The 24472-nt window shown below is 40.8% G+C and overlaps 1 protein-coding gene across 6 annotated transcripts in view; it reads right to left on the bottom strand.

The window, feature by feature from the left end:
• gpat2 (glycerol-3-phosphate acyltransferase 2, mitochondrial) overlaps positions 1–24472 on the bottom strand; it is a 309817-nt gene that overhangs the window by 12246 nt on the left and 273099 nt on the right. For 4 of the 6 annotated variants that reach the window (XM_037536042.1, XM_037536041.1, XM_037536044.1 and 1 more), the window contains 9 exons: positions 23100–23199; positions 16710–16895; positions 15060–15158; positions 14428–14510; positions 8863–8981; positions 8700–8770; positions 5493–5757; positions 5012–5154; positions 501–578 (listed from right to left, as the gene is read on the bottom strand). In XM_037536042.1, coding sequence (XP_037391939.1) covers positions 501–578; positions 5012–5154; positions 5493–5757; positions 8700–8770; positions 8863–8981; positions 14428–14510; positions 15060–15158; positions 16710–16895; positions 23100–23199 — 1144 coding nt within the window. Of the gene's footprint in view, positions 1–500; positions 579–4985; positions 5155–5492; positions 5758–8699; positions 8771–8862; positions 8982–14427; positions 14511–15059; positions 15159–16709; positions 16896–23099; positions 23200–24472 lie in introns of all 6 variants that reach the window. The other 2 variants (XR_005129900.1, XM_037536045.1) reach the window with 2 other exon arrangements.

The raw sequence follows: 24472 nt of genomic DNA, 5'->3' as shown, positions 1-24472 counted from the left end.
AGAGCGGCAGACTTAGTGCTGCTGCTGCTGTTCTGCAGTGCTGCAGTGTTAAAGACTGAGCTGTCTGGATTTTCACAAGCTGGACTTTAACCCTTAGACGTCTACATCTATTCATGTCAATTTACTACATTGTATAAAGACTTTAATTGCACAAAAGACTAACTGCATAATTTATTGCAAAGTTAGTTACATAATGTATAACATTTATATTTGAATTATGTTGTGTGTATCAGTAATTTGAGCATGCGCTTGTGAATTGTCCATTTCTTTCAAATAAAATAAAAATAAATCATTTTGCAAAACAGACACACACTGAAAAAACTGAAAAGTATAGAATCTCACACTAGCCACAAAATCCATGCAGTTCAATGAGATGCAACTGAGAAAGAATTCAGGTAAAAGGACACGCCTGTTGTTATTGATGGCTTATTGTGACTCAAGGCTTAAATGGGCTTGTGTGTGTGTGTGTGTGTGTGTGTGTGTGTGTGTTTATATCTGACCTCCTCCATGATGAGAATTCCACAGCGCACCATACTGTCCACTGCATCCAGAGCAAAACTATGAGCTGTCTGACATGGCTAAAGGGGGAAAGGCAGAAAGAAAGGGAGAGAGAAAGAAACAAAGTGAAAGAGAGATAATGAGAAAAAGACAGAAAGAAAGGGATGGAGAAAAGAGAAAGGAAACAAGAGAGGCAAGAGAACAAAAGAGAGGGAGAAATATGGGGTGGGAGAAAGAAATAAGGAGAGAGACATAAAAGTTAAAAAAGTGAAAAAAGATGGAAGGAAAGCCAGAAGACCAAAAAGAGAGCATGATGGAGAAAAAAGGAGTGTGAGATGGAGATGAAAATGGAGAAAAAGAAAGGGGAGAGAAAGAGAGGAAAGAATGACAGGACAGTGAGAAAGAAAAAGGAAGATTGACAGAAATAGGGTGAGAGAAATACAGAGACAAAATGAATGAGACAGAAAGAAACATTGTTTATTGAATGTATATTGTATGTGTATACTGTATGTGATGTATACAGTATTTGTATACTGTATGTGATGTATACTGTATATGTATACTGTATGTGATGTCTACTGTGTCATATATACTGTATGTGATGTATACTGTATTTGATGTATACTGTATGTGATGTATACTGTATGTGTATACTGTATGTGATGTATACTGTATATGTATACTGTATGTGTATACTGTATGTGATGTATACTGTATGTGATGTATACTGTATGTGATGTATACTGTATGTGTATACTGTATGTGATGTATACTGTATGTGTATACTGTATGTGTATACTGTATGTGATGTATACTGTGTCATATATACTGTATGTGATGTATACTGTATGTGATGTATACTGTATGTGTATACTGTATGTGATGTATACTGTATATGTATACTGTATGTGATGTCTACTGTGTCATATATACTGTATGTGTATACTGTATGTGATGTATACTGTATGTGATGTATACTGTATATGTATACTGTATGTGATGTATACTGTATGTCATATATACTGTATGTGTATACTGTATGTGATGTATACTGTATATGTATACTGTATGTGATGTATACTGTATATGTATATTGTATGTGATGTATACTGTATGTCATATATACTGTATGTGTATACTGTATGTGATGTATACTGTATATGTATACTGTATGTGATGTATACTGTATGTCATGTATACTGTATGTGTATACTGTATGTGATGTATACTGTATATGTATACTGTATGTGATGTATACTGTATGTCATACTGTATGTGTATACTGTATGTGATGTATACTGTATATGTATACTGTATGTGTATACTGTATGTGTATACTGTATGTCATATATACTGTATGTGTATACTGTATGTCATATATACTGTATGTGTATACTGTATGTGATGTATACTGTATATGTATACTGTATGTGTATACTGTATATGTATACTGTATGTGATGTATACTGTATGTGTATACTGTATATGTATACTGTATGTGATGTATACTGTATGCGATGTATACTGTATGTGATGTATACTGTATATGTATACTGTGTGATGTATACTGTATGTGATGTATACTGTATTTGTATACTGTATGTGATGTATACTGTATGTGTATACTGTATGTGTATACTGTATATGTATACTGTATGTGATGTATACTGTATTTGTATACTGTATGTGATGTATACTGTATGTGTATACTGTATGTCATATATACTGTGTATGTATACTGTATGTGTTTGTTTTCTTCTTGTTGATGTTCAGAGCTGAAACAATTGTTTATTTACTGTGTGTAAAATTCACCATCTGTAAAAACATTGTTCCTGTTGGTGAAGAACCCTTCTCAAGAGAGCGAGAGAGCGAGAGCGAGAGAGAAACAGCCTGGCCGTACAGTCTGGCCACTATAAGAAATCACAGTACAGACTCACAGCCTGGCCGTACAGACGATCCGCTATAAGAAAAAGCAAGATACAGACTTAGTGAGCACAGCCTGGCTGAGATGCTGGCTTAGAGTTATTATTTTTCCCGCAACTCCAAATTTCTATTATTATTGTTTTTTTTTTTTGTTGTTTTTTTTTTAGATATATTGTTCTTCTCTTGGAGATTGTAAAGTGGTACCAGGGGAAAGTGTAGCAAGGCAGCATAGGGTGGTTGTCTGTAGAATGAGATTAGAAACAAAGAAGAGGAAGACAGTGAAGACAGAGCCAAAGATTAGATGGTGGAAGCTGAAGGAGGAGGACGGTTTCAGGCAGTTCAGGGGAAAATTGCAACAGGCCCTTGGGGGCAGTGAGGAGCTACCTGAGGACTGGGAAACTACAGCTGAGGTGGTGAGAGAAACTGGCAAGAATGTGTTGGGTGTTTCGTCTGGTCAGAGGAAAGAAGACAAGGAAAGTTGGTGGTGGAATGAGGAAGTCCAGGAGAGTATTCAGAAGAAGAAGGCAGCTAAGAAAAAGTGGGATAACCAGAGAGATGAAGGAAGTAGGCAGGAGTACTGTGAGGCTAGTCGCATAGAGAAAAGAATGGTGGCAAAGGCAAAGGCTCAGGCCTATGATGAGCTGTGTGAGAGGCTGGACAGTAAAGAAGGAGTAAAGGACTTGTATCGTTTGGCTAAACAGAGAGATAGAGCTGGAAAGGATGTACAGCAGGTTAGGCTGATAAAGGATAGAGAGGGAAATGCACTAGTGAGTGAACAGAGTGTTGAGTAGATGGAAGGAGTACTTTGAAGAACTAATGAATGAGGAAAACGAGAGAGAGAGGAGGACAACGGGGCGAGAGATAGTGGATCAGGAAGTGCAGAGAATTAGTAAGGTGGAAGTGAGGGCAGCTTTAAAAAGGATGAAGAATGGAAAGGCAGTTGGTCCAGATGACATACCTGTGGAGGTATTGAGATGTTTAGGAGAGAAGGCAGTGGACTTTTTAACCAGGTTGTTTAACAAAATCCTGGAGAGTGAGAGGATGCCTGAGGAGTGGAGAAGCAGTGTACTGGTCCCCATTTTTAAGAACAAGGGTGATGTGCAGAGCTGCAGTAACTACAGAGGTATAAAGTTGATGAGCCACACCATGAAGGTATGGGAAAGAGTTGTTGAAGCAAGGATCAGTGAGCAGCAGTTTGGTTTCATGCCCAGAAAGAGTACCACAGATGCAATTTTTGCGTTGAGAGTGTTGGTAGAGAAGTACAGAGAAGGTCAGAAGGAGCTACATTGTGTCTTTGTGGATCTAGAGAAGGCATATGATAGGGTGCCAAGAGAGGAACTGTGGTACTGTATGAGGAAGTCAGGTGTAGCTGAAAAGTATGAAAAGTAAGACAGTGGTGAGGTGTGCAGTTGGAGTGACAAATGGTTTCAAGCTGAAGGTGGGGTTACATCAGGGATCGGCTTTGAGCCCCTTCTTGTTTACAGTGCTGATGGAAAGGTTGACAGATGAGGTCAGGCAGGAGGCTCCATGGACCATGATGTTTGCAGATGACATTGTAATCTGTGGTGAGAGTAGAAAGCAGGTGGAAGAGAATCTGGAGAGGTGGAGGTTTGCACTGGAGAGGAGAGGAATGAAGGTCAGTAGAGACAAGACAGAATACATGTGTGTGAATGAGAGGGAGGCAGGTGGAAAGGTGAAGATGCAAGGAGTAGAGGTCGTAAACGTGGATGACTTCAAATATCTTGGGTCAACCATCCAGAGCAATGGACAGTGTAGAAAAGAGGTGAGGAAGAGGGTGCAGGCAGGATGGAGGGGTGGAGACGGGTGTCAGGGCTGATGTGTGACAGAAGGATAGCAGCAAGAGTGAAAGGGAAGGTTTACAAGACAGCAGTGCGTCCTGCTATGATGTCTGGTTTGGAGACTGTGGCTCTGTCTAAAAGACAGGAGGCTGAGCTGGAGGTGGCGGAGATGAAGATGCTGAGATGTTCGTTGGGAGTGACAAGGATGGACAAGATTAGAAATGAGCAGATCAGAGGGACAGTGAAGGTGGAGCAGTTTGGAGATAAAGCCAGAGACGCCAGGTTGAGATGGTTTGGACATGTGTTGAGGAGGAATAGTGGATATATTGGTCAAAGAATGTTGGAGATGGAGCTGCCGGGTAGAAGGAGAAGAGGTAGACCTCAGAGAAGGTTTATGGATGTAGTGAAGACGGACATGGAGATGGTTGGTGTAAAAGTAGAGGAGGCAGTGGATAGGGCAAGATGGAGGCAGATGATCCGCTGTGGCGACCCCTAAAGGGAGCAGCCGGAAGAAGAAGATATTCTTCTTCTCTTGGTTTTTTAAATCATATAGAGTTTTATACTCTAATATTCAAAATGGACATCTTGTTGTGTGTTCTTTATGATACAGTAAGAGAAAGAGAGAGTGAGAAAGAGCAACAGAATGAAAGAGTGAGAAAGAGAGATTTGGATGTAGGATGGCAGTGAAGGTAAAGACAGTGATCAGAACAGACCTGATGTACTGAGTGTATGTGTGTAACTGTGTCAGCAGGTGAAGCTCCTCACTCTGTGTGTTTGTGTGTGTTTCTCACTGGTATTAATCCCACAGGCAGTAGGTGTGTGAGCTGCAGGCTTTTCTCAGTCAGTTCCTCTTGACCCAGAACAACATCAAACTCCATCTCTCCTCCTCCTCCGCAACCTGCAACCTCTCTCAGCATGGCAGAGACTGCACACGCTACACACACACACACACACACACACACACACACACACACACACACACACACACACACACAGTCTTGTAATAGGGCTGCTGAGCTGTGTATTATTGTAGCTACTCTGTTTGTACCTAACTATGTAACTAACGATGTGCACGAGCGCTCAGGTAACTGCCTGTAGCGCCAGTATTTGAATACTGAAATCACTATTTGGGTATCCGTAATGTTTAATTGCAGCAAGACAGAGAAAAGGTCCATGGAAATATTGCAGTCTTCAAGAATGATTGTGTGAATTATAGGAGTGATACACAGCTGTATAGAGAACTATAGAGAATCACTGTTTTTAGTAAATCACCTCCCACTGCCTCATGGATGAAGACCAGTGTGAGCAGCTCGCACTGCTGGCAGAGTGTGAGCAGGGCATTCGGTTCCGGCCGGGCCGTAAGCACAGGGTCTCCTGCAGGTGGCACTGCAGCCAGCAGCAGGTGGCGGCACAGCAGAGAGAGAGAGAAATACACCACTTCCACCAAACTGCCCGCAAAACCTACATCAAAGTTCCTGAACAACACCTCCTCCAGAAGCCAACACACATCTTTACACAACACAGAGAGACGCACTCCCTGAGAGAGAGAGAGAGAGAGAGAGAGAGAGAGAGAGAGAGAGAGAGAGAGAGAGAGGAGGAAAGAATGAGCGGTGAGAAAGAGAGGAAACGGAGGGACAAACAGGGGGAGAAGGAGAGAGAGAACATTAAAAAAACTTAATATTTTGATTGTTTAAAGCTCCTTAGCTCCTTTTTCATAACTGAAACAGACTTTTTAAATCTCTTAATGTTCACTTTCCTTATTCTGATGATGCTTTGGGAATTCTGCAAGTAAACACGGTCACGCTAATGAAGCTTATGGAATTAGTTTAGATGTTTTCAAGACAGACAGAGACAGATGTCTTTGTTAGACAGAAAGCAGAAACAAAGACAGTCAGAGATAAACTGAAGAGGGAAAACAGAGCAATGTACACGGATAAATAGACTATTTTCAAAAGTATATGGACACTAGTCTGCATGGGTATACTTGGGGAAACTTAAGCTCAAACCTGACCCACACTCACAACCTTGAAGCCTGACCCAATCAGCCTGGAATTGCTCCTCCTTAAATGGTACAGCAATTCCAATCTGTATCCCAACACATCCCTCTGATCATTTATGGTGTAAATGTGACTCATTACTGCTTAACTTTATTTCTGGCTTATGTCAAACTTGGGAGCTGATCCAAATACATGAAATGATGTTGGGTGTTAAGGCCTGGCCAGCAGTCAGCGTTCCAATTTTGTCTCAAATGTGTGGAATTGGTCCAGGCTTTATGAATGCAAGTCAGGTTCCACCATAATAAACTGTGGAGCTTCCTGTGTGCATAGGGTGGTCATTCAGTGTGTCCCCATTCCGGGGCTGGATGAACCAAAATGAGACCGTCTGCCCTATGGCGGATTTTCTGTTTGTGTCCTTACCGGTGCATCACGAAACTGTTCTTATCAAGTTCTTTTAAAGTTCTTTAAAGATGAAGCCAGAAACTTTGACTTTAGTTGTTTATTTGTTCATTTATTAGAGCTGGAGATGCTTTACCTCTGGCTACTGATGAGATTGTTTTAGATTTATTTAAAAAGTTTGTATCATTAGCCTTTCGCCTCAGTTTAAACCCAATATTTATACATATTTAACTTATGAGTGTACACTTCAGCTACCGTTCGCTCCTCTGCCAGCATGTAATGAACCTCAGGATAAGTTGGCTGGCAAAGGACGCACCTGTTGGATTCTTTGTCGTCATGGAAAAGGAGGACACATTTCTTGGCCGCATATGAAGGAAGCCTTCGAAATGGGACAGTCTAGGGAATGGGACTGCTGTGACGCAATTGGCCTTCAAATGCAGCCTCCGGAGGACGCAGCCCCTGCATTGAGACACACGGATTATGCCTTCCCCTAATGGCTGCGGCAAAGTCTGAAGCACACAAATTTGTATAATTGAGATTAACTTTTTTTTTTTCCACTGAAACTAAAGGCTGGGGTCAACAACAAACGTCTCTTTTACTGTCCTGTTGCAGCTCCACAGAAGAATTTGATTTGTAGGTAAAAATAAAATAATCCTCCTTTACAGTAAAATAAAGCTCTGCTGATCGTTCACAGTTTAACAATAAATGGTCTTAAACACTGGAGTTAATGCAGAACTGCTAATTCACCCTCTAATCCTGAAGGTTGGTGCACAGACTGCTGGTCACCATAATGCAGAAAACAGCCTCGTCTAGCTACTAGCTAAAGCAAAGGGAAAGATTTAAGATGAACATGGATAATTTAGAGACAAATGGATGCATTTGCATTTATAAGCACTTCCACTGGTTTCCTTACGTTCAATCTGCAGCAAGAAACTGTCAAACACCAAAAAGTAGCGAAGCTGCCCGTTTCGATTTCCTGTTCCTCATGGTGCAGCAGTTACATTCTGGCTCTTCAGGCACTGTTTAAGGTGGAACTGGACAATGTGAACAAGAAGCTGGCGAATGAGAAGCAACTTCAGCCCCGTAAAAAGTTATGAGGAAAAGTTTACAGCTAGAGATGCAGCAGAAATGGCTACAGCTGAGCTAAATCTTAAAGCAGAGCAAGATTAGTCTGTGTTTTCGTTTATATTATTATTTTTTTTGTCTATACTAGTACATCAGCAAATACTGAGACATTTACCAAGAAGGTAAAATGTTACTTCAATAAATGGACATAAAATGCAGCAACAAAACAGTAACAACACATAACCAAAACAATCTTTTTTACTGTCCATTATTGATTTTATTCAATTTTTCCCTTGGTCAGCTGCTCTTCCCCTATCAGCATTTCAGACAACATAATGGTAAAGTAATAACCTAGAAGTTGTTAGGGGGCCCCCTGGTGGTTGTGAGGCCTTAAGCAGCTGCTAAAGTCACTTATTAAGTAAAGCTGGTTAGATCGTGTGGTCTATGGCTGAGCTCTTGTTGCTCATATACATTTTCACTTCACAATACCAGCTTACAATTACTTACAGTCGACCTGGACAGCTCTAGCAGAAATCAGACAAACTGACTCGATGGAAAGATTTCATCCTATGACAGCGTCACTGAGCTCTTTAGTGTGACCCATTTCACTTCCAGTGTTTGTTTATGAAGACTGAATTACTGTGTGCTTGATTTTATGTACCCGATTGCAATGGGTCAAACACATGAATTAGAAAGTTGTCCATATACTTTTTGGCCATAAAGTGATACAGAGAGATAGCAAGAGGAAAGGGAGAGCAGACAGAGGGAATGAAAGAGAAAAAGAAATGGAAAAGCAGAGAGAAAATGAGTAGAGTGATCTATATTGCTTGACTATAAATGGAGGCTTGTAGGTTTTATGGACCTTTTTTTTTTACACTCAGTAAGTAAGTAAATAAATTAGTAAAAACCAAATACTGGAGTTATGGAGACTAATATAAAACTATACCAATCCATCATGTGTAGCAGAGCCATTCAGATGAATCAGACATCATATAGCTGAACAGCAGAGCTCACCCACCCTGCGATGCTTGTGCAGAATTAAACAGGACACTATGCCAGTGGACATCACAGCCATGCTGCTGGTAACCGCTGTGAGAGAAATAAACAATCACACAAATAATGCATCAGTGATGGATGTGTGTGTGTGTGTGTATGTGTGTGTGTGTGTGTGTGTGTCTCACAGTGGATAAGGTGCAGTGTCAAAGCGATGGTCATTTCCCTCTCAGCTTGTGGCAGTTCTGGCAGGTATGTTGGGGGTAACAGCCAAGACACATCCTTCTGACCAAATATGGAGTCCATCCTGAGGGACAGAAGCAAAGGCTGTGAGGTGTATTTTTTTTTTTTTTTTTTTTTTTTTTTTTACACACACACACACATTTATTTTCCACTGACTTGTCCTTCCTTATGCAAGTGAATTATCTTCTGTCTAATCTCCAATTGTGGCACCCGTGAAGGTTTGGATAAGCGAACAATTGGTTCTCATGGCCGATGTGTTGGATACAGGAGAAATGGGCACAGGTGAAGACCTGAGACTGACATTTCAAAATGTTCTGGCCAGATGACTGGGGTGGAACATCTGCTCCGTATGGAGGTGTGAAGCTACAGAATGGTCAGTGTCCAGGCTAACCTGTATCCAAAGTCGAACGTGACTACAATGGAAAGTGAGTGTTGAAAATAGACATTGGAAAAAGGTTTTCTGGTCCGATAGGTCCCATTTAAGATTAAGAGACCCCTTATTAGTCCCACAACGGGGGAATTACACCTCTGCATTTAACCCATCTGTGAAGTGAACCACCACATACACTCTAGTGAGCACACACACACTAGGGGGCAGTGAACAGCCCAATCCGCAGTGCCCGGGGAGCAGATTGGGGGTTAGGTGTCTTGCTCAAGGACACCTCAGTCATGTGCTGTCGGCACTGGGGATCGAACTGGTGACCTTCTGGTCACGAGGCTGGTTCCCTGACCTCCAGCCCATGAATGCCCCAATCACATTTTCACATGGATGGCAGGGTTTGCGTGCATCGTTTACCTGGGAAAGTGATGAGAAAAAGACTAGCTGGAAAGAGTGTGATGCTCTTGGCAATGTTCTGTATAGTTCTGTATATCCTGTATAGCAGGATAGATTTACTGTCCTCTGAAAGTAACTCAACACACAGCCATTAATGTCTAAATAGCTGGTAACACATGTGAGTTCACCTCACAGTGAACATGTCCAAATTGTGCTCAATATTGTGTGTGACCACCATTATTATCTAGCACTGCCTTAACAGTCTTGGGGATGGAATTCACCAGAGCTGCACAGGTTGCTACTGGAATCCTTTTCCACTCCTCCATGATGACATCACAGAGCTGGTAGACGTTTGACACCTAGCGTTCCTCCTCCTTACGCTTGAGGATGCCTCACAGGTGCTCAGTTGGATTTAGGGTTTGGCCAGTCCATCACCTTTACCTTCAGAAGGCAGTTGTCATCTTGGAGGTGTGTTTGGAATCATTATTGTATTGGAAAACTAGTTAGTTATTTTTCCAACATGGCAGTTAGAGCGCTTAAACAAAGAAAAACAAGCAAACCAAAACAAGGCAGGGAATGAACAACTATGTCGGACAAAGTAACGAATAGACCAGACAACACTGACTGAAACAAAGGGCTAGATAAAGGCTACAACAAATGGGGAACACCTGGGAGAGGGAGAAAACAGAGACTACAGACACGTGAATGTGGGAAAAGGGAGGAGCACAAGAACCAAAAAAAAACCACAAGCATATGGCAGAAAACACATGGCTACAAGACAGGACAAGAAACAGACACAGGAACAAGGAGAAACTGACAGACTGTTTGTCTTCAACAAACTGTTTGCAGGCTTTCTTGTGTATCAGCTTCAGAAGAGGCTTCCTTCTGCGACGACGGGAATGCAGACCGAGTCGATGCATTGTGTGGCATATGGTCTGAGCACTGATAAGCTGACATCCCACTTCTTCAACCTCTGCAGCAACGCTGACAGCACTCATGCGGCTATTTTTTGAAGCCAACCTCTGGATATGACGCTGAACACGTGGACTCAACTTCTCTGGTTGACCCTGGTGAGGCCTGTTCCAAGCGGAACCTGTCCTGGAAAACCGCTGTATGACCTTGGTCACCGTGCTATAGCTCAGTTTCAGGATGTTATCTTCTTATAGCCTGGGCCATCTTTGTGGAGAGCAACAATTCTATTTCTCACATCTTCAGAAAGTTCTTTGCCATAAGGTGCCATGTTGTATATCCAGTGGCCGGTATGACAGAATTGTACCCAAAACACCAAACAGCCCTGCTCCCCATTCACACCTGGAACCTTATAACTCTAACGAGTCACATGACACCAGGGAGGGACAATGACACAATTGGGCACAACTGTTCACTGTGAGGTGAGGTGTTGCCACATGTGTTGCCAGCTATTCAGACATTAATGGCTGTGATTGGAGTTCTTTTCAGAGGACAGTAAATCTATACTGCTATACAAGCTGCACACTGACCAAGTTATATCCAAGTTTCATTTCCATAGTGTTGTCCCATGAAAAGATGTAAAAAAAATTGCAGAAATGTGGGGGGGTACACACTTTTGTGAGATATTGTGTATATACATCCACACACACACACACACACACACAAAAAAAATAAATGAAAGAGCTTAACCATTTTGCTGCTCCTGAAAAGGCAGATTAGGATACACAGTCTACAACCTCTATTGAATAGCAGTTGTGTTTCTGTCAAAGGCTTTAGGAGTGAAAGATCCTAAAACATTAATTAATAACAATGCGGTACCACCAACCGTTTGAATAAAAACGCTGACGTTTCCTAAATGCTTCCCACACAGTGTGAAAGCTCAGCAGTAATTCTCACATGCGCACACACGGATAACTGTACAGTCGCAAGGCAGAGAAAAATGAGAAGTAGTGAAGGCCTGCAACCTTTTCTTGTGCCATCCCCACTGAACGCAGGCCAGAGCTGTGCGGCTGATTGACAGCTGCTCCTATGGGAGAAGATCGTGCTCCAAAAGAGTGAAGCGCGTCTATATTTTTGTGCAGAGCAAACAAACACATAACGCTCTGACAGTCTGATGCATGAGTGAGCGAGAGATTCAGAGATTTCAGCCGGTGACTGGATGCTGAAGAGATGGGGAATGAGAGGCAGAGTTAATTACAGAAAATGTGTTGAGTAATAAGTGTGAAATATGAGCAAATGTTCAAAAGTTCAGTTCAGTAATATAAAAGTTTATTTTTTACTGTAAATACATGCATGATTCTGATACTCTAAATGAAAATGATTTTAATATGATGCTCATATCTACAACACCATAGTTCATCATTTCACCAGAGTTGACAAAAGTAAGCAGAGTACAGTACAGTTTATATTCATTTAATTACCTAATTTTTTCCTAAAAGACATACTGAATAAACTGAATTAATACTAGTTTATAATAAGGCAATAAGCTATGCAAGGGTGTGCATTACTGTGACTTTATTACAGGCAAGTCATGATGCAATGCAGTTACTAGAACACATGGCCTCAAGTGGCTTATTGCTTTTATAAAAAGGCAACACCATATTTTCAAATATTATATATTATTCAAAATATATTATTGATCATGTTATAACCAATAATATTCACATAACTAATTCTTCCACCAAGATGTAGTTCTGTATTCACAGGCCTGTATTCCCAGACTAGGGGTGCTGATCTAGGATCTGCTTCAGTCAGTAGAGTAAACAAGAGAGGAATCCTAAATCAGCACTCCTCCTCTAAGGACATTTGTGGAAACTGGCCCTGGAGTAAACTATTGTGGCCAAGCAACCACTGACTGCTGAAGGACAACTTTTCGGAACATCCATTCACCCATCAAAATATCATCCGGGTCATCCGGGGTGGGAGGTAACAAAGTCATTTTTTTTCAGTACTTTTTTGAACAGTACTTTTCTAGAATTTTTTCTGTCACATAATACTTTTTTACTTTTTGTTACATTTCAAAAGAAAAATACCTTTTACTCACTAGATTTTGAAACCAGGCTCGTTTCAAAATCTTTTTTTTTTAGCTTACAAACATCATTCTGGCACCTCATGCATCACCAAACTTAGCAATTTAAAATACTGCTGGATGTGAAACCAAACGGGGTCTTCGTATTTCAAATCTACAGGTCACCTGTGATTGGCCGCTTCCACAGCTAACAAGAATGAGGGAAAAGGACATAGAGAGAAGCAGCAGATGAGACGGATCATTGAACCCAAAAAGATGGTAGTAAGAGATCACATATTCCAGAAGGTGCAAATACATCAAAGAAAATCTCTTGAACTACTGGTTTAAAACCAGATTCTGGCATATGCGCTAAAAAAAAATTTAAATAAATAAAAAAGGTTGTACAGTGCATGCAGGTCTACCATAAACCATTATTTTCACTCAGTCATGGTTGCATACGTCCATTTAACACTCAAAAAAGAAAACTTTTCAAAATTTGAATAAGAAATACTTTGAAAATAAACACTTTTACTTTTTTCCTACTTTAAGTGCCTTTACTTTTATGCTTTTAGTATTATTGTTAGGAAATTGTGCACTTCTGCCACCTCTGGTGCTCATTATAAAGTACTGAAGACTTAAACACTGTCTTTGCATCAGTCAACAACTACAGGACAATGCTGGACTACCAAATCAATCCTTTAGACATTATGTATGTATATCGCTAACTGTGACGCTGCAACCTTAAACCTAATTTTTATGATATTTTATAATACAGTCTGCGAGAGAGAGAGCAAGAGAGAGAGAGAGTGAGCAAGAGAGAGAGAGAGAGAGAGAGAGAGAGAGAGAGAGAGAGAGAGAGAGAGAGAGAGAGAGAGAGAGAGAGACAGAAAGAGAGAGAGAGAGAGCGAGAGAGAGAGAGTGAGAGAGAGAGAGAGAGAGAGAGCGAGAGAGAGAGCGAGAGAGAGAGAGAGAGCGAGAGAGAGAGCGAGAGAGAGAGCGAGAGAGAGAGAGAGAGCGAGAGAGAGAGCGAGAGAGAGAGAGAGCGAGAGAGAGCGAGAGAGAGAGAGAGAGAGAGTGAGACAGAGAGAGAGAGACAGAAAGAGAGAGAGAGCGAGAGAGAGAGAGAGAGAGCGAGAGAGAGAGAGACAGAGAGAGAGAGAGAGAGAGAGAGAGAGAGAGAGAGAGCGAGAGAGAGCGAGAGAGAGAGAGAGAGAGAGTGAGACAGAGAGAGAGAGACAGAAAGAGAGAGAGAGCGAGAGAGAGAGAGAGAGAGCGAGAGAGAGAGAGACAGAGAGAGAGAGAGACTAACTCAGTCCCTCAGTTGCTGCACAATTTATTAGCTTTACCTTGTCCGTCAGTGGTAAAGGACAAGCAGGACTGCTGTTGACCACACATTATTTGGGTCGTAGTTCATTCTCTTCACAACAGTGACCCTGGCATGGTACAGCATGTAGTGCTGGGTATGAGAATCATTGTTGCTGGGTTCACACATTGGCCACTTTATCAAAAAGCTCTTGCTTATAGTTCCACGTTCTAGGCTGGATATTTTTGGGTGAAGAACCTAGCAGTGACACTGAAGTGTGCAAAACCCCCAGCAACACTGCTGTCACTGATACACTTGTACCCTCTGATTAAATTGCGAGTGAAGATACAAGGAATCTTATATGTAATAAACTGGCAGTTTGGATGTAGAAGAGAGAGAGCGAGGGGGGGGGGGGTGGTGGTGGGGGGTTGTATTTGATTGATTAGAACATGAACCTGTTGTGCTGGATGACAGGCATCAGTAGCTCCTGCAGGGGGCACCGTCCATCCACACGACATTTCCCACTGTCACACATCTCCTATTCCCCAGGTGGAGAGAAAGATAGACCGATAGATAGATCAACAGATAGATACACAGTGCAAGAGAGATACATGACACAGAGAGAGAAACAAGTGTGTGTGTGTGTGTGTGTTTATTATAAGAGGAAAGGCACATAAATAAGAAGACAGGATGAGAGAAAATAGAAAGACAGAAAGAGAGCATGAGAGAGACAAACAGACAAAGAAACATGAGAAACAGATTGAGAAAGGAAAAATAGAGTGAGAAAGCAGGGACAAAGGCAGAGAGAGAAATAAAAAGAACAGGAGAGGGAGAGAAAGAGAAAAGAGCACAAAAGAAAGACGGAGAAAGAGAGAGAAAGAGGAGGTGAGAGACCAAGTGAGCGAACAAAGTTGCCAATTTGACAAACTTTTTTTTATTCAACTCAAGAGGTCTTCCACATACTTTATACCTGAGGTGCTGTGCACACGTGTGTGAGAGAGATAGAGAGAGAGAGAGAGACACACAGAGAGTGTGTGTGTGTGTGTGCGCGTGTGTGTGTGAGACAGAGAGTGTGTGTGAGTCATACCATCAGAGAAAAAGGCTGAGCAAAATGGATCCTCACACCTCCTCTGTGATCACCACTCAGAAGCGAGAACACAAACCGCAGAACAGACCACATGCTTGCCTGGACACACACACACACACACACACACACACACACACACACACAGTGAGTCAGTCTCAGAACAGAGAAAACAATTCTCATCTTCATAAGGCTGTAATGGTGAACGGCCATTAGTGGAGAAATTAGCCACTCTAATCATCATAATAACTGACATCTATTAGAGAGGAACATTAGGACAGTTATAGACTCTCTCTCCCCCCAAAAAACAGGAATACCAAGAAGCCTCATTTCCACACGCTCATAGAATGGCACATTTGCAGTCCTGACCATTCTTTATTTAGGAATTAATTATGTATGACTTACTGAAATATCAGCAGAACAGGACAGATCATACTGTAGCACTGACAGCTGAAATAAACTCAGCGTCTCTCTCCGTTTGTACAGCAGATGATAATTATTTTGCTTTTGTTACTGATGTCTTGCGATGTTCCGACATATTTCACAATGAGAAAACAACAGCTATTTGTCAAAACAACATCTATTTGGGAAATGTGGGGTTTGAGTAAAAGGTATTTGCGTTTGTTTGCTCTGATGAGTAGAACATTCCCGAGGCCGTGCATCCTTCATGTTCATTTCTGCTGAGCACAACAGAGGAGTGTTAAGCCAAACAGTAACCAAATCACTGGCATGACTGGAAAAAAACATTCCTATTTTAAACCTCTGCAGACACAAAATGACCAAGCCCTTCCTGAACCGAGTGCATCAGGCTCCATTCACATTACAGGGTTCAACTGGTTCAAATCCCATGTTCTGATTATAGGTGAACACCAGTAGGTTCTGTTTGATAAGTGTGTTTGGGGTTGTTATCTTTCTGTGGAATTAATTTCCTCTTGGCTAAAAAATTCCTTTTTCTGCAGCCCAGTACTTGTTTCCAAAATGTCTTTAGTTTATCTAGATGTCATTTTGTGTTCCTCAGACACTTAATTTTAGGATAAACTCACAGATAAAGCTTCCATATGAACACTTTTCCACGCAGATTGTTTGTACAAGCAACCAAATGCTGCACAGAAGATCGGTACACCACCATAGTGTTAGCTTAACCTTCCTCCAGGGCCTTTGCTGTCATGTGGGGGTTTTGCTTTGCATTTACAGGCATCATATGAGCAGTTTAATCTCAGTTCTGATGGTCTTCCAGGTCACTTCCACAGCTCCTCTTAACTGTAAGTTCTTAATGACATATCGAACAGTGCAACTAGCAAGCTGGAAGCACATTGATACCTTTTAATTGTCTAACCCTGCTTTGTAGGCATTAATTATTTTCAGATTAAATTAACAGTTTCTCAGCCAGCTGCTTACGCATCAACATTCGTAGAAAGTGTTATTTTTTTAAAACCAGTCTGCTGCAGAGAGACTTCTCACTTCAACAAAATATGGAATTTGGCCAGGGGGACCCAAACATGCACAATTAATAATTATTCATGAACTTATTTAATTACTGATCACTGTTTGTCTCAGTGTGAGCTACTAGAAGACCTAATAAGGATAAGACCAATTCTAGACGCTATTATTAAATACAATTGATTCTAAAGCACTTCCTGGAGTTTGTAGTACCTGAGGCAGTGTGTCCTGCTGTGGTGGACAGTCATATGAGATTCCAACTGGCACCAGGCTGACTGCGGGCACCAGACCCTGGGTGACTGTCTGCCGGACGCGAGCCAACCACTGACCTCCATGTCCATTCTCCACACAAACATTGATGCTGAGCGACTCTCCTGCTCTTAGCAGCTCACCAATCAGCTATAGAGAGAGCGAGAAAGAAAGAAAGAAAGAAAGAAAGAAAAGACAGAGAGACAGAAAGAGAAAAAGAATAAAGTTTATGTGCAATATAGGGCTGTGAGGGGGCTGTCTGCTGGAGCTGATATAAAATGTCACAGATCTGGACGAGTTTATGATGCTGAGAGGAATTATGGTCGGCTAAGGATGAGAGAAGTGAGGAGCAATAACTGTAAAAGAAGTCCTATAAAAAGAAGATTAAACATGGATTGGGAAATATTTGTCATTGCGAGGCACAGAGAAAGTGAAGGAGAGAGAAATGAAAGGAAAGGGAAGTATGAGGGACTGAACCATTTCTTTTCTAATGGTCTTTCTGTATAGGGGCAAAAACTAGATTTCAACTGAAATGAACTACAGAACAAAACACTGGCAATGCACAACACACACACACTCACCGGCCACTTTATTAGGTACACCTTTCTAGTAAAAGGTTGGACCCCCTTTCACCTTCAGAACTGCCTTAATTCTTTGAGGCACACTTTCAACAAGGTGTTGGAAACGTTCCTCAGAGATTTTGTTTATTTGTTTGAGTTACTGTTGCCTTTCTATCATCTGGAACCAGTCTGCCCATTCTCCTCTGACCTCTCACATCAACAAGGCATTTTCGTCCACACAACTGACCGCTCACTGGATATTTCCTCTTTTTCGGACCGTTCTCTGTAAACCCTGGAGATGGTTGTGCGTGAAAATCCCAGTAGATCAGCAGTTTCTGAAATACTCAGACCAGCCCGCCTGGCACCAACAACCACGCCACGTTCAAAGTCCCTTAAATCCACTTTCTTCCCCGTTCTGATGCTCGGTCTGCACTTCAGCAAGTCGTCCTGACCACCTCTACACGCCTAAATGCAGTGAGTTGCCGCCATGTGATTGGCTGATTAGCTATTTGTGTTACCAAACAACTGAACATGATGTACCTAATAAAGTGACAGGTGAGTACATACATATATATATATATATACACACACACACACACACACACACACACACACATACATACACACACACACGGCTGTTAGTCAGAGTGTTGGATGAAGGACAAATAGGTAGGCATGAACACACAAATGAACTTGACAAGGCCCAAATCATAATGGCCGGGTCAGAACCTCTACATAACGTCACAGCTTGTGGAAAGCTCCTGGTCAGCAGTCGTGATTACCTCCTGACAGTGGTCTGAAAATGGACAAACCATGAACCAGCGACAGGGTGCTGGGCACCCAACTGCTCACTGATAAGTGAGGACAGCAAAGGCCATCCTGTCTCGTCTGAACTGACAGAAGCGTGACTGTGACACAAGTCATAGAAATTTTTAGATGTTACGGAATGAATATGTACCTGCTGCGCAGCTGCAGACCATGATAACCCATATCCGCCATCAAACATGGGCATGTGAGCATTGGTACTGCGCCTTAAAGCAACTGAAGGTGGTCAACTGGTCTGAGTCCTTTTGGGACAGTGCCCAGATGGTTTTGTTCCCTTTTCCCAAAGATTAACCTGAAATGCTGGTGAAGTACTTGCCATTTATTGCAGATAGCTTATTTATTTAAAAAAAAATAAACAAAAAAAAAAGAGCAACAAGAAAAAAAAAGATCATTTTGCATTGCAGTTGTTGGCAAAGTAATAATGTAAATTCATTACAATAACCATAATGCAGTGCCCTCAAACTGTTAACATGACTGCAGTAAAACTGAAAGGCAAAGTAACACATGTAAGGTGGAAAACTAAAGTTCTCCATGCTTGTATTTTCCCTGAATTTAGAAATGTGTCTCAAGTCTTCAGTCTGAGTAGAGTCATGAGTCACTTAAGTGCAAGTCCAAGTCGAGTCACAAGTCATAGAGGTTGGATTTTCTTTCCCTCCACACAAACACATGTCAAACACATTAAATCCAGCTGCTACACATTAGTGATATATATGCATCTGGGAATTTTTGAGTGCTAGGGCACATACACGGAGACAGATTCCCCACACGAGGCAGCATTTGTGTCTGTACTGTAATGGTTCCAGCATGATTGTTGCTAGGGATGTTAATGATTAATGGTTAATGATTAACTGTTAGCCGACAAATAAGCAATTCTTTGACTATTGTGATTGGTTTTAAAAAAAAAAAAAAAAAAAAAAAAAAAAAACTTTAATTTGTGACAAAAATTTCTTATCTAGAAAGGCTGGGCTATTATTCAAATTGAGGGGTTGTAATTGTACACATGCAGGCGCTTTAGACAACTGGTTCCTCTAGACAGGCCTGCTGAAAAATGAAGCATGAAGCCAAAAATAGTCTAAAAACAATGACAATGTACCAAGAGATAAGACCGACAACTGCTTTGTTCATGCTGTCCGAGAGAAAGTATGACGCATGGCAGTGAGAGAAACTCACATATGACTGTGCAAAATGATAGAGAAGGACATTGTGGCTTTTCAGAAGCTTTCGGCTCAGCCAATCAGATTTCAGAATCAAAACAATCAGGTTTTTTTTTTATTGATATTTTGATGGTTTTTGTTCTTGCTGGCAAACACTTAATTGCTAACTAATCATGAATGGTTAGCGGTCAAAGTAATTCACCCTAATTTGCCAAAACTGACATCCCTAATTTGCATGCCCACATTAGAAAATACATTATTTAGGGAACCTAAATCTGTGTTGTCTTTCTAATTTGGTTAATCTTGTTGTTGCAGGCAAACAGTAAACATGTACTAAGGCCCAGTCCATTTCACCTCTTGCCCCTCCCATGTTCACATCTGGGGGTAGGGTGTCCCAATTTTTGTTGAGATAGAGGGTGAAGTTTTAGGGCTACATAGCCCCCCAAACGGAGGTTTTTCCAGAGGCTCACTCCAGAGTGTTATGAGAAAAAAGAAAAACCAGCAAGATGGCTGCACGAGCGACCATAGAAATCCAAAAATACAAGAATTTTCCTACTTTAAAAATTACAATAATGACTGTATTACCTGAGTTAATGTCATTTTAGTGTATGATTATCCTTCTTCATAACAAGCAGCAAATTGCTAGTAGTTTGCAGATATTTCAGTAGCTAGTTAGGTAGCTACAAGTTCCACTTAAGGTGGAATGGGAAAATTTGAAAAAGAAGCCGGTGAATATCAGACTTCAGCTTCATATCACCAAAGAATCAGGGTGGGTGATAATTGTCGCATCCCCCTCTTTAAAGGCATATGATTTCCTAATTGTAACTAAAGCCCAGCAGTGAGGAGCTGAACTGTACCCTGCCCGGCCATTACTGCAGACTGGCAAGGTCGCTTACAGAGCAGCGCTAGTAGCTGTTAATGAAGTGATGTTTTGTTATTTGAGGGTTGTTCCATTTTGTAGAGGGAAGATTTCAACCACTACCCCTTGTAACTTTGTTCTAAGGGGCAAGATGACACTCGAAAACAAGGGGTAGGGGTAAAAATAAGAAATGGGACTGGGCCTTAACAAACCCTTTGAATAATGTTTTGATGACCAATAAATTTCACCATATTTCTTGCCTCTGGGCAAAACTGGGTGGTCTTAATCTTAGGTAATAGTTCCATTAGCATTCCTCTCCCCCTCATTTACAAGGCTAACGTCTCTTGCCCTGCCCACACAAAACTGTGTCAGAGTCAGAGAAACTCAGTGAGATTAAGCTAATCCAGCCTAACCAAAAGCTAGTAAGGTGGGCCAGCTGCCCGTAGCTGCCAGTCGGCATTCTGTCGTTTAGCCATATATGAACATCGTTCATTCGTCTGTTCCTTCATTCATGCACTGCTTTGTCCATCCATCTGTCTGCTCAACTGTTCATCTGTTCCTTTGCTTCATCCATCTGTCCATCTGCACATCTGTTCGCTCATGTCGTTTCTCATCCAGTTGCGGTCACATAAAGGCTGGACAATGATGTCAGTTCTGTATGTGTGGTTGAGCAGGCTAGGAGTGTTGGACAGAGAGCTGCCAATCAAGCTGCTCATAAGCCACACCCACACAGTCCTCAGATAAGTCTGATCAGAGCTTTTAAAGTCGTGTTTTATCATATTCATATCTCTTATTTTTCATTCAAGATTTGCTAGATGTTCAATGTAACACTCAAGTTTAGTATCACATAAACATTTTAATATTTTACTCCTGGGATTAAATAAAAATCATCCTATTTCATAAATAACATGCATTTTAAACTTAGAGAAAAATGGAGTTTAATAAAATTAATCTAGCAGACATTTCAGTACCTGTAAAAGGTGCTACAGTGAGAACCAGCATCTTCACAGAGCCATAAATTCATGTTTAAAGTTTTATATGGCATTATGAAAAATGCATGGTAGAACAAAACAAACTAACAGGTAAATAAACATTGTGAGTGTGGTGCATCGACACTTCGGTGTTCAGACACACAAATATGCTCACACACGCTCGCACAAGCACTGTGCAGCGAGATGTTTGCAAAATCCTTCTTGAAGAGGGTGATAAGCTGATGTGCTGCTCCGTGCATTCATCCAGACAGACTTCAATTTTCTCCTCTTCTCACACACACACACACACACACACACACACACACACACACACACACACACACACACACACACACCTTTAGCTGTGTGTGTTTCTGCGGTGCTAATCGTTTCACCAGCAAGTGAAACACTAACACACTTGCGAATGCACACACCCTGCTGTTTGGCCTGTTCTTCCTGTAAAAGTTTGAAGAAACAGGTGCCTGCATTCGCCAAAGAAACACACACAAGCCCACAGAAACCCAGCGTAGCCTTGCATTCTCTTTCAACAACTACATGAAAGGCATTTACAGCTGCATGATTACTAAACGCCACTGTTTAAAAGTTGGACATCAATGTTTTAAATGACAACTAATTTTGTTGAAGTTGCATAAAACTACTATGATACTGATTCTATACAATTTCATAGGTCTTTATATCATTTATATAAACTGTAAAAATTCTAAAATGATTAACAAAAATAAAATAAGGAAAAAAAAAAACACTAAAATGCCTGGAATGCCTCATATTTAACACGTGAAAGTCTGAACAATCAGCTTTTCAATAGTATTAAACCATTTAGTTTGCATTTCGCTGTTCTCAGAACAAAACTTCACCATCTCCATTTTTGTTGCTTTTCTGTTTTTGACATGATTTGAAAGTGCCAGTTCTCATACATTGTGCGTAAATGTTGATGACGAATGGACCAAAAGAATGGGTCAAAATTACTTGGAAAAAATTCTGGTTCCACTGACTTACATTAAAAGTAGGTTTTTGCCTTTGTTTACTAAATTATTATTAATTATTTCAATTAGACAGTTACATGTTTTTGTTTATCATTTACTAACTTCTTGTTCAAAATATTTAAGAAAAATCCAAAACTGAAGAAAATGTGCTTATTATAAATATTTATAAATATAATGTGCTTATTTAAAATATTTAAACCGAAGCTGTGTAAGTAAGTAATGTATTTAAAGTTGTTAAAGTGGAAGGTGATTAGCAATAATACTGCAAGTATAACTATTCCTTATACACATTTTAAGATTTATTTACCTTTAAAAGCTCCCAAACAGGCCATTCCAATTCCCTACTACAGAACTGTGTAATGCAGTGTGAGGTGGTTAATTCATATCTATTACTTAAAAAAAAATGGATATGTTGACTGTTGACATCGACTGCAGATGACACAGATGAGCAAGACAAGGGCCTACCAACAAGAGTGTCAAAGCTTTGATAACTGATCAGATGTGGGTGTGTTAGTATTTAAGTACTGCAGTTCATCATTTATATGCACACGTCTTTAAAAGCTGCCAAAATAAATGACAAACCAGCTCAAACTTCTTTCACCTGCAAAACTTTTTATCCCACTAAATCCATCCAAAATCTCTCCAATTTGGCAACACTAGAAAATCTGGTCTCTGACAGTGCTGTATCTACTTGCTAGATATCATATTAACAAGTCTAATCACTGCAGAAACGTCAGACATGTCAAACAGTAGCACCCACACTGCTCTCCTTCACAAGCCAAGCAAGCCAAGCATACCAAGCAAAAAGGCTGTGTTGCCTTGGAAGTCAGCGGACATCGACAACAAACAGAGAATTAGTAACTATGTTTTTGTTTTTGAAGTAGTCAAACACATACTTTGGTCTGCATGGCCCTGGTGTGCACTCATCTAACATCAACACAGCTAAAAATAATGTGCAACATGAAGAGTTTAAAGACTTACGGAGGTCATGATGAGCGAGTACGAGCTGTCTGTTTCCGCTTGCTGCTCCGTGGCTGCATGCTGGGGGAGTAAGATGACACCCAGTTTCTGAAGAACGGCCCTGAAGAGGCAGAATCAAACTGTCAAATCAAGCTGATACCGGCTGAAGAATTAATGATTTTATGCTGACTTGAGGTTAAGAATAAATGACATTATGCTTTTTTTTCCCAGGCTGTAATTAATATGTAGCACTTCAGTTCTTGAGCAGTGCACAGGAAAGTTCTTAAATAAATAACCATGGCTTCGCGCTGACGTATTACAGAAAAAACTTCTTTTGACTTATTCTGGGTGTGGAATACTGCATCATTAAGCTTCATTAAAACGAAGTTTGTTTGTTTTTCTTTTTTACATTGTATGAAAACTGCATGATGGAAAAAAATCTAGCTACTTTCTTGGAAAGTTCTTCTAATAAGATTTGGTAACACATGAGTATTGGGGGACATCATGTTGCCCCATAAAGCACTTATTAGACCTTAACAAACCCGTTTCTTGCAATCTACTGGCCGCTCATCAGGACTTTAAGCAGTAACTAGGCTGAATTCAGCATTTTCAAGAGAACTGTTATTCGTGCAGCATCATGATCTGTTGCACAACAATTTACATGTCAATAATTATTCAGCCCAGCCACATCTGATTTACAGGTGGGTCATTAATGTGCCACCACAAGGTCTTGTACCAACTATATTTCTCATCACTGAAACACAAGCGTCTCCAAAATATAACTTTACAGGAGAAGGCAAAACAACTCTACATTGACTTATACTTTAAAATCACTTGGAACAAAATCTTTCCTTTCAGTGTTTCTATTGGTCCTTTCATCATGAAATTTTTACACAATGCAAAGAACAGCTGGTGTGTTGAAATGATGTAGAAAAATAAAAATACATGGTTTTCACTGGACCACAACGATATTCTCATTGATTGTAAAATATGGTGAAATATATTTCATACACCAAAGAACCCCAATCATCAACTGATCCATTTTAAATATTGTCATAGGTTATACTGGACACCATGGAAACGCTTCATTACAAAAACTACCACTAAATCTCTACTGCAACCATGGTCCACAACAACTAATGGGAACTTTTTTGCATCTGGTGTGAGAATGTGGGGATGTTAATGGCTACTGGATAAAGGTTACCATAATATCTGTCTCGGTGGGGCAAGATCCTGTGGATCCCACTGTATTATCACTAAATGAAACAAACAAAGGAAGGTGTGGCTGGCTGGTTTAACATCAGCTAAAAAAACAAAACAAAAAATAAAAATCACTGCAGAGAGGCGGCTTCTCCCACATAATGTATTTCAACTGTATGACATAGTTATGATGT

This window comes from Pygocentrus nattereri, chromosome 29, assembly GCF_015220715.1.
Source record: "Pygocentrus nattereri isolate fPygNat1 chromosome 29, fPygNat1.pri, whole genome shotgun sequence".
In the NCBI taxonomy this organism is placed as follows: Eukaryota; Metazoa; Chordata; class Actinopteri; order Characiformes; family Serrasalmidae; genus Pygocentrus; species Pygocentrus nattereri.
This window is presented reverse-complemented; position numbering and strand designations above follow the sequence as displayed.